Genomic DNA, 17,785 nt, shown 5'->3' with positions numbered 1-17,785 from the left:
CTTTTCCAGTACACAGTTAGAATTTTATAGTCTTACAAACTATGCATGGATGAAATCTTTCCAGGAAAGTGTAATTCGTTCAACTGATATGTGTATTTTTCTGCTGTGTTCTTTATTGCCATTTAAAAAAAAAAGTTGTTTTAAATGCATGAGTTTTTTCTGTTTTATCACTAAGGAATAACTTATTTTTCTATTCACCTGTCATGTATGTTCTTATTTTGCCTTAGTTTTAAGTTGTATATTGCTGTCCAGAACTTCGTATGTAAAGCTCATGCATTTTAGGACATTATTCTAATTTATATTAAATACATTAAATGCATGGTGTTTACTTAATGGGAGTTTCCTTAAAGTTTGAATTAAGAGATCTGCTCTGGAGGTGAATTCTATTTGTTGTCAGTGTGGTTCCTTTTAGCTGTTGGAGAGGCTGCAGTACTTAACAGCTTTTCTTTTGTTCCTAGCTAGTCTCCTATACTTTTACAGCATCAGCTTTTTAATATTGGAAATGTTTTCTAAAGCACACATATTTGGTTTTAGTACTGCAGATAAGCTGTCTTCAATTGTACAGTCTCTATATTTTTAAATAGGATTTTTGATTCTAAGGAACATTTTTTGTAACTTTATGTTCTGAATTAATAGGGTGTCTACTTCTGTAGCTATGGTACAGAGTTAATTCTAAGTGTAACTTAAAAGCTATAAAATCACCTATTCTGGAAATCTATGTTGTAACTTTTAAAAAAAAAATTAAGTAGTTTCTGATTTATCTCATTCTGGAACAGTGACACTTTGATCACAATAAAATGTGTTGAATGTGTTTTATAGCCATAAAAACATTGTTGGTTCTTAATGGGCCATTAAATAAATTATTAAATATGATTTGATAATATTGAATGTGATGATACATTCACTATCTAAGACGAGTTAAACAATGATCTGGGTATTTTTTAGGTGTGGTTGAATGTTTCTCTGTTATTAGATTTCAGTGATCTCTAAGAACTAACTGCTTAGCAGCAAATACCACTGAGAAACTTGGAGTAAAATTAATCTTTAAACTATCTTTGATAATAATAAAAATGTATAGATGGACTGGCTTTGTATTATATGAAATACTTGTTATGTATATATTCTGCTTTTTTAAAATGTGGGATAGAGTTTATAACCATAGTCGTGTGTACCTAAAAATAATCATCAAGTAATAGAAAGGAGAGAATAATCTTGCTACATGTGAATTTCATGACACTAGCTGACATTCTCAATGTACAAATAAATACACTTAATTTTGGCTAACAACATTTTGAATAATGTTCTTAGATGCTAAATGAAATTCTGAGGGTGTTGCATAATGATTTGTGCAATAAACTTGCACATTTGTTTAATCACATAAAACTCAGAAAAGACAGGTTTTTACTAAAGTGTGGGAGCAAACAGATAATTTACTTCAGCAGGGAGAGGCATCTTTGATCTGATTGCATTTCAATTTGGTGGAGATGCATGTAATTTTGAAACAAGCATTGCCTTAGCAGAAGAACTCAAGAAGTCAGGTGTTCTAGGGGGTTGTCTTGAGGTCTATGGATCATCTCATGTCTGTTGAGGTGGGAGCTCATGCTGTAACTTCATGTAGTGAGACATACATAAAACTTCTCCTTTAGCTGGCTTCTACTTCCATGAAAACTTTCCAGATCTGACTTGTTTATTTGTTTTAACTTCTGTCATACTGAGCAGCAATTCCTGGAATCGGGAATGGGGTGACACAAACACAGAGAGAGTATACTTGCATCAGTCTGACTTCCTTGGAAGCAGGCTAAAAGTAGAATCTTTTTGAATGCTCATTTAACTGCTGGGTAAATAGTAGAGGTTTTCATGGAACAAACTAAATGAGTTTTGCTCTATATTGTCATGCATTATGTTTACTTTGTTTATGGTGGAGAATTTAGAAAATGTACGTAGTTCCTCATCAGCCAACATTCAAACCAATTTCAACACATTAGGTAGCATAGAAGGCAGATGAACTACTAGGCTGAATACTGTTTCATGAGCCACCTCTGTGTTTTCTTTTGGAATGCTTAGCTCTTTTCACTTCTTTATTATCATTCTTTCACTTCTTTATCATCATTTATATGGTCTTGGCTTTGCTAAAGCTCAAATGGTCTTGCAGAAATAAGCTGGTTCATCTGTTTTTCCCCTCAATTTTACTACATTTTTTTTAAAGTTCCAAATTGGGAATATGCAGTTAGTAAATAAAACCAATAGTTCTAGAGGTTGCAAATAGCAAATTATAGCAAGCCTCTGGAAGCTTCATTACTTTTCTAGAATGTTAATAAATCTATACTTTAATTTTGGTCAATGAAGTATTAAATTAATTTAGAATGCAGACTTAAAGCCACTGCCACAAAGTTGATGCCTTGTTCAAATTTAAAACAAAATATGTAAAAGGAATAGAAATATCTTTACTTTATGTTCATTTTCAAAAGCGAATACCTAATTGGCTCACAATGTTTTTGGAATCCAGTCAGTGGCAGCATGTTTTTAAGATTTGGAAATCTGAAAATACAGTTGCACGGAAGAGGAAAGAGACTTGGCTACTTTTGCTGAACAGAATTCAGTATTCCTTGGAGTTTCCTTTACCTTCTATGACAAACATTTTGAAGTCTCTTGGATATATCAGAAGGAGAGCTTGCATCTACAATATTCTGATGAAGTTGTTAAAATGAAATTGTGGCTGGCTAACGTTGGGGATGGGTTTCTATTCTGTAGTGTGCAACTGATACAGTGCACACTGACAGTTATGACTTCCCTAAACTTTTGCTGAACGTGGCTGGGTATTTTCCAGTTGTGGCTGGGTGTTCTATAACAATTGGGCAATTAAGTTAGCTTTAGGGAGTGACAGTGAAAAAAGATGGGGAGAATCATAGACTCATAGAATCATAGAATGGTTTGGGTTGGAAGGGACCTTAAAGATCATCTAGTTCCAACTCCCTGCCATGGGCAGGGACACCCTCCACTAGACTACGTTACCCAAAGCCCCATCCAACCTGGCCTTGAACACTTCCAGAGACAGGGTTTCCATAACCTCTCTGGGCAACCTGTTCCAGTGGCCTCACCACTCTAACAGTAAAGAATTTCTTTCTAACATCTAATCTAAATCTACCTTCTTTTATTTTAAACCCATTACCCCTTGCCCTGTCACTACACTCCCTGATAAACAGTCCCTCACCAGCTTTCCTGTAGGCCCCGTTCAGGTACTGGAAGGCCACAATTAGATCTTCCCAGAGCCGCCTTCTCTCCAGGCTGAACAATCCGAACTCTCTCAGCCTGTCCTTATAGGAGAGGTGCTCCAGCCCTCTGATCAGCTTTGTGGCCCTTCTCTGGACTCTCTCCAACAGCTCCATGTCTCTCCTGTACTGGGGCCCCCAGAGCTGGATGCAGTACTCCAGGTGGGGTCTCACAAGAGCAGAGTAGAGGAGCAGGATCACCTCCCTTGGCCTGCTGGTCACACCTCTCTTGATGCAGCCCAGGACACGGTTGGCTTTCTGGGCTGCAAGCGCACACTGCCGGCTCATGTTGAGCTTCCCATCAATCCATACCCCCAAGTCCTTCTCCTCGGGGCTGCTTTCAATCCATTCCTTGCCCAGCCTATAGTTGTGCTTGGGAGTGCACTGACCCACGTGCAGGACCTTGCACTTGGCCTTGTTGAACTTCATGCAGTTTGCACAGGCCCACCTCTCCAGCCTGTCAAGGTGCCTCTGGATGGCATCCCTTCCCTCCAGCGTGTCGACCACACCACACAGCTTGGTGTTGTCGGCAAACTTGCTGAGGGTGCACTCGATCCCACTGTCCATGTCTCCGACAAAGATGTTGAACAGTGCCGGTCCCAGACCGACCCCTGAGGAATGCCACTCGTCACTGTTCTCCACTTGGACATTGAGCCGTTGACCACAACTCTTTTGAGTGCGACCATCCAGCCAATTCCTTATCCACTGTGTGGTCCATCCATCGAATCCATGTCTCTCCAATTTAGACACAAGGATGTCGTGCGGGACAGTGTCAAACGCCTTGCACAAGTTCAGGTAGATGATGTCTGTCACTCTTCCCCTGTCCACCAATGCTGTGACCCCATCACAGAAGGCCACCAAGTTTGTCAGGCACGATTTGCCCTTAGTGAAGCCGTGTTGGCTGTCCCCAGTCACCTCCTTATTTTCCATGTGCCTGAGCATAGTCTCCAGGAGGGTCTGCTCCATAATCTTGCCAGGCACGGAGGTGAGGCTGACCGGGCTGTAGTTCCCTGGGTCTTCCTTTTTTTCCCTCTTAAAAATGAGGGTTATGTTCTCCCTTTTCTAGTTGGTGGGAACTTCGCCAGACTGCCAGGGCTTCTCAAATATGATGGCGAGTGGCCTGGCCACTTCGTCTGTCAGTTCCCTTAAGACCCGCGGATGCATCTCATCAGGTCCCATGGCCTTGTGCACCTTCAGGTTCCTCAGATATTCTCAAACCTGATCTTCTCCTGCAGTGCGTGGTTCTGCATTCTCCCACTCCCTGCCTTCTGTGTCCTGGGCAGTGTGGCTCAAGCATTTTCCAGTGAAGACTGAGGCAAAGAAGTCATTGAGTACCTCAGCCTTCTCCATATCCTGGGTAACCAGGTCACCCGTTTCATTCCGGAGAGGACCCATATTTTCCCTCGTTCTCCTTTTATTGCTAACATACTTATAGAAGCTTTTCTTGTTGTCCTTAACAACCCTGGCCAGTTGAATTTCTGTCAGGGCTTTGGCTGATGCTATTTGACCCTGCTCATCATCTTGCTACAAACTTGCCCATCTGACTTGGCTGGATTGTGGAAATCAATCACAGAATTGTAGAAATCCTCATGCCTTGTTCTTAGTGGCTATCCATTTAGGGGTAAGATTCAGCAAAGAACTTGAGCATACCTGAAAGCTAGAAGCTGCAATGTCTAAGAGTACCTGGTTCCCAGGGAGAGCTGTAGAATGTCCTTCATACCTGTCAGGATTGAAGTCTATACTCCCAGCTCACGGGACAATCTCGATCCTGTGCTGTTCTGCAAAAAGATATATTGAATCAGAGAAAGGGAGAGTGTGATTTTGAAGCCTAGTGGTTACAGCAGTCATCTGGGAAACGTAGGTTACAATTCCTATAATTCCCATAAATTATCCATACCTTCATTATGCAGAAGATTATGGCTGTTACATGCTGTACTTGAGGCTGCACTTTGTGACTACTCAGGAGCTAAGAAACTGGTAGAGAATGCTTTGTTCCTTCGCATAGTGCAGTTATGTATGAAGAACATCCCAGTCTGTGCTGGCACTTGCACCCAATTCTACACCTGATGTCTTGGTTTTAAACTATTAAATCTTAACTGTTTTGACATGGAAAGAGTACATCTCCCTGCCATAGCAGAAGTCAGCAGAATTGCTCAAGTTAAAACATTCCTTTAGCATATTTGCACTGGTATGGCATCCTTTGCTTTGGAGCTTTCTGTACACCTGATCTGCCTGATTTCCAAAACTTTTGTCAAAATGGTATGATCTTTCATTTATTTTGTTTTGATGGACATGTTTTGGAGTTTTTGTTTGTTTTAATTTGAAGAATATTTTTCCATAACAGTAGTAGGGCCATATATTTCTGAAAATATAAAGAAATAAGAAAAAGCTTGGGCTTGCTGCGTCTAGTAGAAGAGATGCTGTTCAGCAATGACACCTGTTTGCCCTTCTGTTTCTTAGATGGGCAGTGCCATTAATATTGTGGGTTTGTGCTAGTTATATATATATATATTAGTCTTTCTTTGTATGGCTAGTTCCATACAAGAAACTGGGTGACCTACTTTGTTTTACAAAACTCTTGAGAGTAGGACTTGGTCACAAGCACTGCGGATTCATTCCAATGGCATGGGGCAAATTCAGCTTTTCAGTTCCCTGTACTATTGGCCCTGCAGTATGTTTTTAGTTTACTATTTGTTCAGTTCTCTAAACTGTGATGGGGTGAAGTTTGCAATTGGATGGATATAAACTTATGTAGAGTAAATTGGCAACAATTTTTATTTGCTTTTGTAGGAAATTGATTTTTATCTAATGGTGATGTTGCTTGCTTAAAGCAAAACCATGAGTTTTAATTCAGTTCTGCAATTCAACAGCTCCTTCAAGAAAGGAGTGTGCTTTCTTAGCCTTTCTGACTGGGACAAACCACCATCAGAGCACGATGATTTAGAATGTGTCTAAGTGGTATTTCGGAGGCAGATAAGAGCAAGCTCTGCCGTCTTCTGGAGTGTGAGCCAGCTTTGTTAAGCGTGGTGGTGAGCCTCAGCTGGCAGGTCTAGTTGGGTAACTTAGCTTAGTGTTGCACTGATTTAGTTGTGCTAGCTCTGGTTTAGAGGTAACCTGCGTACATAAAGCTCAGCAGTTCACCTCAAAAGTTCACCTAGGCATTCCTGTGGAATGAGGAGAAGAAGAAAGAGGGATGCTTCCGCTTTGAGCTGCTGCAGGAAACCTTCGCCTCCTCTACCTTGGTGTAAGCCTTGCTTTGCCGATCTAGTGGATGGCCCTGGCATACTAGTAGCTGCTTGATTAAAAAATAATATCTTGTTCCTGAACAGATTCTTACATTGCTTTAAGCATCTGCTCCATCCTTTAGTTTCTCACAGGACAAAAACCTTTGGCAGGGTTCCCAATCTGTTGGAAGGAACCGAGGAGCCACAGGGGAGGGCAGGGACAGAAGCTGGAGGGCACCAGCCTAGTGCCATCATGCTCCCTTCCTCAAGAGGTACCAGGGAGGCTGTGGTAGGGCCAGAGGCAGAGCGTTCCTCCTCAATGCATCCATGGTTAGTGTCCCATTCTGTCCCATGAGTCCCTTTTTCAGTTTCATTTTCTATATTCCTTTATTGTAAGGAATAATGTTACGTGTGGATACTAGTCAGTTTGTAAATGAGCATAGAAATCCCTTTTAGGGTTTACGTGCACCTTGAAAAAGGGCTGAGCTGGGTTTATGGATCTCTGTGTTGTGACCTTTGCTCCTGTATTTTTTCATACTGTGTCTTAATTATTAATTTCAGGGTTTATGGTATTGTTACTGCTTTATTAATCATATTGTAATTACACATGAAGGTCATTATCTGGTGACCATTGGGCGGTACTGGAAGGTAGGGACTCCCAGTTGAACTTTGGGCACAGAATCTTCTTGTGACATGACAAGAAAAAAAATTTTCTGAGGAAGTGATCCCTTAAGGCTTACCCTTATAGTTTTCAGAGTGATTGCACAATGAAAAGATCAGGTACTAAGAGCTTGGTTTGTTTACTAATCCTTATTTGTATATTAAAAACTGATAATCCTGTAGATCTATACTACTTTTTAATATACAGCCACCACTGTTGTACGTGTATCAGTGGAAGGCTCACTGGGAACATTGCTGTTGATAGGGAGTAAGCAGGCTCTTATTCTGATTAATTTGGGTTTTTTTTCTTTTTTAAATTTCTCTTTAAACAATATTGTCTACACCTTTGCTAAGCACAGTTTGACCCTGGCTAAAGTACTGGTGACAGCCAGAGGTAGCATTTAGCATGAGGAAACATTAACCCGTTACCATTTTCATTGGGAACAGTAGTGACAAACTTGGCGGGGGGGTGGTGGTGGAGGGAGCAGAGGTCTAATGAAAGCACAGCCATTGGCTCCCTCTTCAACCTGGGGAGGGGGATGATCTTGAATGAGACAAATCCTATTTAAAGAATTGGGTAATTAGTAGTCTTGTCACTCTACAGATTAGCATTTTGAATTGCTTTCAGTAAAAATGCAAACTGCCTTTATTATTTCTGTCTTTCAAGAAGCACATAATTGAAAACTATTTTGTTATTTGAGATGCTTCTTTGAATTGCCTTCAAAAAGGAGATTTTTTTTTTTTAATCTGAATGAATGGATTTAATTGTTTGCTGAATGCCAATATGTTAAGATTGGGTTTGTGCCTTGCATAGCCCCACCTTGTCTGAGGATTGAAAAGGTAGAATGGCCTCACTCCACTTTATTTCTTGTACGGGATAGCGAAGCCAAACCTAACCCATCATCTCCACATTGATCTTAAAATAAATATTAATTAGTTTATGAATATTGCATGATGTCTCAGCAATCTTTTCGTGATCTTTTTTTCATTCCTTCAGCTGACTAATATGGGGGTCCCTTTCTGCATTCCGTGTTTTCAAGTGGTATTTGTCCTGTAGTGGGCTGACTGACTTCTGTAATCCAAGAGCCACTAGCTTGTCATCATCAATAAAGTATGCAGCCAAAACTTGGAAGTGGGAATATAACCATTTTTAGATTTTTGAACATGATCTCACCCTAATGTTGTGGTATGGGGTTTTTGGAGTCGTTGCTCTCCACGCCCCCCCCCCCCTTATTTAAATAATTATTTAAATATTTATTTGATCTCTCTCTACTGGGATTCTGAGTTAGAGGGGGACAGTAAAGTAGTTGCAAACACTCTGTCTTGGGTGTTTTTGGAGAGGACGGGGGAAGGTGTGAAAGCATAGAGTATGGTCCTCTTTCTGGTAAGATACTGCCAGTTGGGAAGATTCTGCTCTAGCAGCTGAGGATAAGAGGATCCCAAATAGGGAGGAGGGAGGGAGGAGAATGTGTAAGACCCTTTACTGCAGGTAAGTAGCCAATCTTTAGATATTAACAAAAGCTTGACAGCTGCTTTTTTTTAAAGCAACTCAGAGAATAAAAGCAATTTCAGAAAATTATGAGCACATCACTATTACTTTTAATTGCAAAGTTCAACAAACTTTGTATTTCATTCCATTATTTAGTGTTAATAGTTTAAAAAACCCAACACAACAAAAACCCTTTCTACTTATCTAACATGCTTCATGTTTCTACTTGTTTTATTTCTAGCATATCATCAAGTTTCACCGTGCCTCAAAAGCAAATAAAAAGCCCATGCAGTTGCCAAGATCTATGGTTAAATCCCTCCTCTACCAGATCCTTGATGGAATCCATTACCTCCATGCAAACTGGGTGCTTCACAGAGATCTGGTAAGTGTTGCATGTATTAGGCTTTGATTTGAGGCTTTGGGCAACATGGTCTAGTGGAGGGTGTCCCTGCCTGCAGCAGGGGGTTGAAACTAGATGATCTTTAAGGTCCCTTCCAACCCTAACCATTCTATGATTCTATTACCTGGCTAAGTAAATTCCACATGCCTGTTGTTGTGTAGGAGAAGTCCCTATTAGTAATCTTGCGTATCGATCCGTACAGCTCTTCCTGTTATTGTTGCAGGAGACCAATGGAGACTTTAAACATGAAAACAAACTATGTTTTCACATTGTTTTTATCTGAGTCATCTGAGCTCAGACAATGATGCTATATCCGGTAAAAGGATTGCAGATATCAATATCCGAAAACAATACATGAGCCAGCTGATATATGTTGGTTGAACATTCTTGTAAGTCTGTGCACAACTTTGAAAAGGCATCTCAGTACGAAAGTGATTGATACCCTTGTACATTGTTTGGCTTACGTGCAAGTTACCATAAAAGCTAGTGAAAGAGTAGTTTTTTCATGGAGTATTTCTTTTCCATGTGGTATTTTTTTCTGACCGTGGGAAGAGAACTATGAAAGAGTTGTCATCTTGAAATTTCTCATGACCTGAAGTGGCTCTTTAAGTTGACTGCAGATTACAAGGGCAGCCAGTTGCCTTGTCTTAGTTACCCTTTTCTCCTTAAAGTTTCCCACTACTCCTCATACTTAAGTGAAGAGCTACCAGGGGTTGCAAAAAGAAGAGTACTAATATGGGTATAGCGCTTGCTGCTTCTTGCATTGTAACTAGAATTTGTGGCATGAGGCAAATAACATGATGGTTAATACACCAAATCTGTTCTAATAGTTATGCCATTGTAACATCAGTAGTAGGTATGGTAGGAGATGTAGTCCAATCCAGAAGACACTGCTTTTATTTTGTTATTTTTCATAGTTGCCTTAATCACTAATTAAGTTTTGTGAGAAATGGATTGTTATGGAGTCTTTAATGGTAAATAGGGACTTGGACTAATTTTTGGATGTAGAGAAAATGTTTTCTTAAAATATAGGAATAAACTGAGGCGTGAAAAAGAAGTCACAGGCATCTTCTGAAATATATTTTATTTGATTTTTGTCATAACACCTAAATGGTGGCCAGAAGTTAGGTTTCAGGTTTTGGTATGGATTGGGTTTTTTTAACCTCACTCCTTGGTATTCAATGTCAACTTTTCTGTTAAGTTCCAGATGTTAGTATATTTGGGGGGGTGTGGAGTATGTTTTTTCGCCTTTGGAATAGTAACTATGAGCAAAAGCAGGAAGCAAATACAACCCTGATTTTCATGCTACAATTATTAGTTTCCTAAGGAGACAGCTGTTGCTTTGGCAGAGTGCTGAGCTGTAATTAGATGCAGCTTGAGAAGGAACACCTGAAAAGTCTATATTCAGCTATGTTTAAGGGAAGCGTATGTGTTCATGGAACTATTAAATACATCTCCTCTCAAATGCCATACATGAACTTGAAATCATGGTAGGAAATACAAGATGGTATCTAGGATAATAATAACAAATACCCTGGAGAATTTTTTTGCTGGTGTTGCTATTTCCAGCCTGCAGCACCAGGTGTTTTGTGTGACTAATGCTGCTACTTCACAGGTCTTATCTGTTGTTGATGAGTTGCAGCAAAGCTGGTACCTGATGGCTCTGTCTTTTCTCTTGAAACTTTGGGAGGTGATTTGTTGCTATTACAAAAAAGATGACTATTTTTCATGGCTCTGGAATGACAGTGCTTGACTGATGTTGGCATAATTGAGAAGGGAGAAGAACAGAAATTTGTGACATCTTAATGTGTTTCTGGTATGGGAATAAATTTAGGCTAATGGATTCTGGGGTACCTCAGTGAGAGAAAGGAAACCATTAAAAAAATTGCTTTGGTACTCTGGTGATTTAAAGGTGTATTCAGAATATTTTGCTTTTTAAAAAATTATTACAGATTTCTGAAGAATTCAGGCTTTTCAAATAGTTATTTTGTATCTTGAACACAGTAAGAAAAAACTGATGTTATTCTGGATGTGTCCTGTCTGCTCTTGAAATTAGGACTTAATGTCATTTAGTAATCAATTTAAATTCTCAGTTAACCAAAAATTTTAAATGTCTCTAATTTTTATTCATAGCTGTGATTTTTGCTTCTAAGAATGGTACCTCAGGCACGGTCTTACTGGGATCAGTTTCTTGCATGATATGTGAATACTAATTCTTCAGTGTCATTTTAATATGGGGAGCAGTTTGTCTGGTGTTTTTCTCTTAGCTGTTTTAATTTACATCCGCTGGAAAAATATTTTTCTATTTTATGTAAACCAAATTTTGCGTTGAGACACCTTGTACTTTCCTGGCTTAATATAACTCTGTTCTTACTATTTTTAGCATGCATTTGGATGCAGACCAAAGATGGTAACATCCATAAAAGTCATGTTATGCTTATTTCATTGCCTCTAAAAAAAAATAAATCAGATTCTTCAAGAATATTTATCATAATATTAGTCAAATTCTCCCGAGCCATGGAAATGACCTTTAGAATTGACTTAACAAATGTTACAATGAAAAAACAGAAACATGGGAGGTTAGTTATTTGCGAGAGTACTTGCGTGGAGGTATGCAAAGAACATTGTTTAAATCTTAATTTGGTACTGCCTTACATCAAAGAGTTTTTAAAGAAGTTAGAATACTGTACGTGCTTTTTAAAAAACTCTGGTTCTCAATAGATCCATATTTTTAGATACCTTAAAATTGTTACTCTTAGGTTATTTTTTAAGATCAGCAGTAGCCAGCAAAAGCATGACAGAGTAAGAAAACCGGTGAGCAATGTGAACTTGCAGACTCGCAATACACGTCCTGTCCTTGGGCTGACCTGAAGGATAGTTTCTACCACAAGGAGACAGTCTCGTTCCCCTCCGCTACCACTAGGCATTGCCACCCATTTTAATGGCCTGGCAGGTGATGCTCACCTGAGTCACAGTGAGCTCATTCAGGGACTTAAACCTGCAGGAAATATTCACTCTTCTCCTGCAGAGCTTGTTTTCTGCTGGATTAGCTCCCTGAGGGATCTCACTGGGAGCCTATGGGTGTGCAGGAGCTGGCGCAGAAGTATGAGGCTGGAGGTGGTGGCAGAAAGCTCAACAGATCATTCTAGCATCATCTGCCATTAGAGCAGATCATTTTGTTGTTTAAATGCACCTTTGTAATTCTTAGATGAAAGCGCAAGTGTTTTTAAAAGATTAAATTCAACTGTGGTTCTAAAGTAGTATAACTTTCATGTTTACCGTGAATCTCTTCTGATGTAAGACTTACGTCAGCTTAAACTCTTGCAACACGAGTTCAAATTTAGCAAAGTGCCCAAACTGAGGCAAATTACAACACCAAATATGCTCACACTCATACTTCTAGAAAGTAGTATTCTAGAAAATAATTTTTTTTTGTAGTGTGTATCTTAATTTCTTTTAATATTGTGGTTATTTTGTTTCTGGCTTTCTTATCCTGAAGGTGGCTGAAAGATGCTAAGTGGCTTTTTTAGGTATAGGTTGGGTTTTTTGACTAAGATGTTAATTTCTGCCAGTTAAAAAATATTCAGCAGTAACTTTCTTTATGGCAAGATTCAAACTGGTACAGAATATGGGACAGGAGCATTAGAGTTTTGATTTCTTTGAATAGCGTTGTATCAGCTTTTATATCTTGGAGTTGATTTAAATCTATAAAAATCCATACATCTGTTCTCCTATCAAGCCATTCGGAGTGGGATTTTGTTGTTGGATTGCATGTTGTTGGGCAACGATAATTTTACTTTTTCAACATAGCAGCATTCCTGAAAGCCACACATGAGAGGAGGGAGGCTTTGCTGGTTCTGCTAGCTGCTGGGGCATTTCATTGTGAACAAGAGGTTAATATAGATAGATATTAAAGATCCTTTTGGTACTACACTTTTATTTTTTAAAGTGCTCTGTATACGCTGTGGACTGTCCACTTGAATGAGATCTAAAATTGTGCTCTGTACCTTAAGTCAATAATAAGTTAGAAGATGCATCATGGAGAGTACGGTATTTCGGGATGTTATGATATCTTTGTCCCCTCCTCCCCAAACGTGAATTCTTTAGACTCTACAGGACTGTTCAGCAAAGGCCTTACTTTGCAGAGACAGCTGAAAATGGAGATCTTCCATACACTGTTCACAGTGAGCATTCATGGATTTTGGCACTTTTTCTTGTGCTAATAACCCTTCTGTAGTTGATGCTAGTTGCTTAAGGACAAAAGCAGGCAGAGACCATTTCCTTTAGAACTTGATAAAAGCAGTTTCTATTTGTAATAGGATGCATTTTCCTGGAGGCAGGTATTATCTATGTGATGTTTTAAGTGCACAGAAACCATATTGAGGAATTCATTTAAGATTCCACTTACGTCCTTGAGCATTTCTTTAGAATACTGCTTAATGTTATTAAAACTACTGGTTAAAAAAACAATGTTGGAAATCGAACTCACCAAAGAAATGTGGATTATTTCCCCCCTTCCTCCCTTCTCCCTAAGATTGTCTTAAGTGGTTGCTTTCAGCATTCTGAAATCAGAAACTTGCTCATTGCAATAGTCATATAAACTAAGAACATGGCTCATTTTACAAAGTTAAAGTGTTTTTATGATAACTCGTCTGAAGAATTTCTCAGTTTTTCTTGTATTGTCCCTTTACAGCTCTAGAATGTTTCAGTTGGTGTGTGTTATTTTACAAATTAAAGAGATTAGCTTATAGCAAAATTCTTTTAGATGGAACAACAATGAAAATATTCCATGTTTGACACACTTTTGAACTCACAATTTTGATTTACATAGAGAGGGGCGGAGTTAACATGTTCTGATGGAACAAAATGTGTCCATGAGTCTTAAGTTGCAGAGATTGAGAAGAAAAAAAATATTTCCTGTTCACTCTAATTGATCTGTGTTGTCCTGTTTAGAAAACGATTTAGGTGTCTCAAGTGTGAGACAGAGGGTAGACTCTAGATGAGGTGGTTCCCTAGGCAGGTTTGGATGAATAACTTGCTGTTGATGCAGGAGGAGGACCTCCTGCCTCTACTCATCTCTGCTCCTCTTCCTCCGAGCTGGGGATTGGCAAACTAACATGAGTTAAAATTAGACTCACGAAGGTTGATCTGTATGCAGGTTCATTCCCTCATCTGGTTCAGTATGCAATTACACAAATGCTTATATAGGGTGGATATACGGGCAAGATGGATGTATGTGTGGGAGCCGAGTGGACAAGGATGGGATGTAAGGGAAAGGTAGACTTCCATTTTCAGTGATGTTGTCTTATTCTGCTGGCAGTGTTAAGTATATGATCTGTAATCTTCCTCCTCCTTAACCATTTTGGTACCTGTAAATTCATTGGTGACTAGCTTTTGGCTAGTAAGAATAAAATAAGCACCTCAAATTTCTCAACATAAGAAATCTCAGATTCGGTGGTTTGAGTTGTGTTTTTTTGAAGAATCTAGTTACAGTTGTTTGAAATAATATTTTTGCCAGTGGCAGAAAGCAGAGCGAACCTGTTTCTCAGGTCCTCCAGTTTACGGTCTACGATGTCGGTATAAATACACCTTCTTTGGCATTTAAAGCAAATGTGTACAGCAGCTGCAAGGAAAGGGTACTTTTCCTGCTTCTGCAGTGGAAGAGAATGAGTGGTATAGTGGCAAACTTCTGCAACTGAGTGACTACATCCTGAAGCAAATTCTGGATGTAGGATCCTTATATACTGCAGGACAGATCTCATGGTGGCATTCAGTGAAGAAAAGTGGTTGCAGTGAAAACTTAAGGATAGTTTTTGTTACTTAAAAAGACAGCAGACACTTTAGAGTTTTGAAGCTGATAGACACAACAACAGAATAACTGAGTTTGTGGCTTATATTTCTAAGTGATACTGGATAGAAGTAGAAGATGGGGAAGAAAAGTAGAAGGAAGGAAGCTCAGTGGGAAACTGAAGCAAAGATAGAGTCTGTTGTTGTTGTTGTTGTTGTTTTTTTCAGAAGACACAGCTAATGGAGAGAGCAAGAGCCGCCAACAAAAGTCTTCCTGTAGTTCTGTCTTTTAGCCATTTCTGTGTACGTGCCCTGCAACACCGTGGATCACTTTTTCTCCCTGGTAGCCAAAACTTGCTTTTCTAAGGATTTTTGTGATGTCCCACCTCATCGTTCCAGTCAGGCCCAAATCTTACCTGAGCTGGCCTTTCCCTTACACTTCAGCTACTGAGTGGGCTAAGCTGGTGATGCTTCCATGTCTGCTGTGGTTTTCTCAGTGTAACCCTTTCTCTCCGAATCGACCTTCTCACTCTAATTTCACTAAGAGGGGAGGAAGAATCCAACTGTGGCAAAGACTTTGCCACTGGCTTCCCATCTCTAGCTTTTGTATTACCATCCCCTTATCTCTTAAAGCAGGAGAAGATCATGTGAATGTTTTGTAGTTTGCTTCACTATGTCGTCTGTATTAGCAGAAGCTATTTTCATTGAGTGCTTAAGCTAATCAGTTTGTGTTTCTTTCCGGAGTGGATTATGGAGTGTCCATGTACTTCTGCCACCTGCAGAATTTATGGAGTGCTAATCTGGGCATTTTTGGTGGAAGGACACAGCAGACAGCTGATGTTTGGATATAATTTTGACTCCGTATGTCTGTTTATATAGTGAGTGTCTATAGACATCCTTTAGAATGATCAGATGTGAGCTCCCGATTCGGGCTTCTTCACAGGTCCCCTGTATATCCAGTTGCTGCAGTAACAGTAAACTCGGTACCTTTCCAAGGGTAAATCTTTAGCAGAGCCAAGAGATGCCCACGTGGCTCAGGCTGGCCATGATTGCACTCAGGGCAAGCTATCTTCTCTGGTGCTCTGGCCCCGCATCTCCTGGGGAGCAGTGTGTAGCGGACAATGCAGTAGTTGTTCTCTCTCAGGGTTGTCTGGAAACTGTAGCCATCTGGAGAGTGTGGATTTTCTTCTGTCAGAAGTAAAGCAGAAAGGAAAAGCCCATACTGAAGGGGCCAGACAGATGACTTTCTGTGGGAATCGGCAACTTCTGTCTCCCTCAAAGGCACAGCCTATTCAGAAATTATTGAACTAATCAGTGTTTCATCCTCTAACTCTGCTAATTTGTGATTTAAAAAAAATCTATTATTAATTTATTCAGAATGAGTATTTTAAATGATCCATCATGATATTTGTATAGAATACCAACATTTTAGTACATTTTCAGTAATTCAATTATATTAAATTCAATAAAGCTCCAACAGTTTTCAGATTTTTAGTTGACTGATTGACTTTTAGTTTAGGGATTAATTAAAAAAAAAAAAAAAGTCTTTTTCTCATAGTAATCTTTCTCTAGCCAGTATGTAAATCTGCAGTCTCTTACCGTGGACCTATATCTGGACTCTGCTCTGGAACTTTGCTGCCACATTACGCAACTCATTTAACTTGTCTTTACCTCTGTTTCCCAATCTGTTAGCTATTTATGGGTCTAATTTGTAGCTTTTATTGCTTTATGTGCTATACAATCTTTGAGTGAAAACAGTATAATATGTGTGGTTTATGTAGTTAACTATTTTTTTGTTGTTTGATACTCCTAATGAGCTGGAAGTATTAGAAAGACTAAGAATGAAAATAATTGCATGTTGTATGAAGGCACTAGAAAATTTCGTAAGATTTTAAGTGTATACTGACTTTTTATTTCTGCTTTCATGTCAAAGCCTTTGAGAAACGAGAAAAGTTTCTTAGTGCTTATTATTACTAGTTTATAGTGTTTAACTACTCCCTCTTTTTCCTCCCTGTGATGATTTTCCCCAAGATGATTTTCCAGGCTAAAAAATAATTAGGAAAGTTACCTAAAAAGCAGCAGAACTGAAGTGGTTTTTAAATGTCCCACTGGCATTTTGCTAAGCAAGCAAACTGTGGGTTTGAAAGATAAAATGACGAGTGCAGGGAAACTCCCCTTTCGCCAGCAATTCTAAAAAAGGATTTTTATGTGCTGATATCAAACATAAATTTAGATGTAGGTTCATGCACCCTTCTCTGACAAGCAGCTGCTGCGCAGGAATGCAGAACTGTTGGGTCCTGCCTTCTGCCACTAATTTTGCACTGGCTTGAAAAGCTTCTTGGCCCTGTTCACCCATTTGGGCGCGCACACCTCCTATAAATAAATAACGAGTCAACCTGTCTGCCAGTTTCTTTAAACTTTTTAAAAACACCGTAATTGTAATCCCCACCGTTCTGTGTTATCGTGTGTGTGTGCACGCGCACGTGACAAGGGTGCACGAATGTGTACGGACATGCACTCCTGACTCACGTTCTTCCCTAACTGTGTATGGGTTTAGGCCTTTTAATTCTTTGTCGTTCCATCTGTGTGATCTCTTTGGGGGTGATGGGGACTTTCCACATTGTCAAAGAACCTTATGAATGATCATACTCAGCGCGCAGATTTCCAAAAAGAAAGGAAATGCAAGCTAAACTTACGTATTTTGAGAGGTTAGACTCCATGATGACTTTAGAAAGTGCTTTGAATTTATTAGCTGAAAGGTTAACACATTTTTCCTCTTTTATATCTGGTTAGAGAGAGGATATACTTTTTTACTTATGGCTGAGGAGGAACAGTATGTAGGTGCTCATAGGTGTATCCATATGGATGAATGCTTCTAGATAGGTAAACGAACCAGAATTTTTATGTACTGAATAGCAAAGCGAATTTTATCAGCATATGCTTTTCTTTTTTTCTT

At 39.3% G+C, this 17,785-nt stretch overlaps 1 protein-coding gene and 1 long non-coding RNA gene across 2 annotated transcripts in view; one reads left to right on the top strand and one right to left on the bottom strand.

Annotated features, from left to right (window-relative positions):
- Nucleotides 1-8,694, bottom strand: part of LOC142600977 (uncharacterized) — a 523,379-nt gene extending 514,685 nt beyond the window's left edge. The window contains exon 1 of the long non-coding RNA XR_012834509.1: nucleotides 8,681-8,694. This is a non-coding gene — a long non-coding RNA (uncharacterized LOC142600977). The remainder of the gene's footprint in view (nucleotides 1-8,680) is intronic.
- The window catches only part of CDK19 (cyclin dependent kinase 19), a 128,597-nt gene that overhangs the window by 52,988 nt on the left and 57,824 nt on the right, over nucleotides 1-17,785 (top strand). Inside the window, exon 4 of the mRNA XM_075747922.1 lies at nucleotides 8,884-9,024. Within this exon, the coding sequence (XP_075604037.1) occupies nucleotides 8,884-9,024 (141 nt within the window). The remainder of the gene's footprint in view (nucleotides 1-8,883; nucleotides 9,025-17,785) is intronic.

Source organism: Balearica regulorum, chromosome 3 (assembly GCF_011004875.1).
Source record: "Balearica regulorum gibbericeps isolate bBalReg1 chromosome 3, bBalReg1.pri, whole genome shotgun sequence".
Taxonomy (NCBI): domain Eukaryota; kingdom Metazoa; phylum Chordata; class Aves; order Gruiformes; family Gruidae; genus Balearica; species Balearica regulorum.
This window is presented reverse-complemented; position numbering and strand designations above follow the sequence as displayed.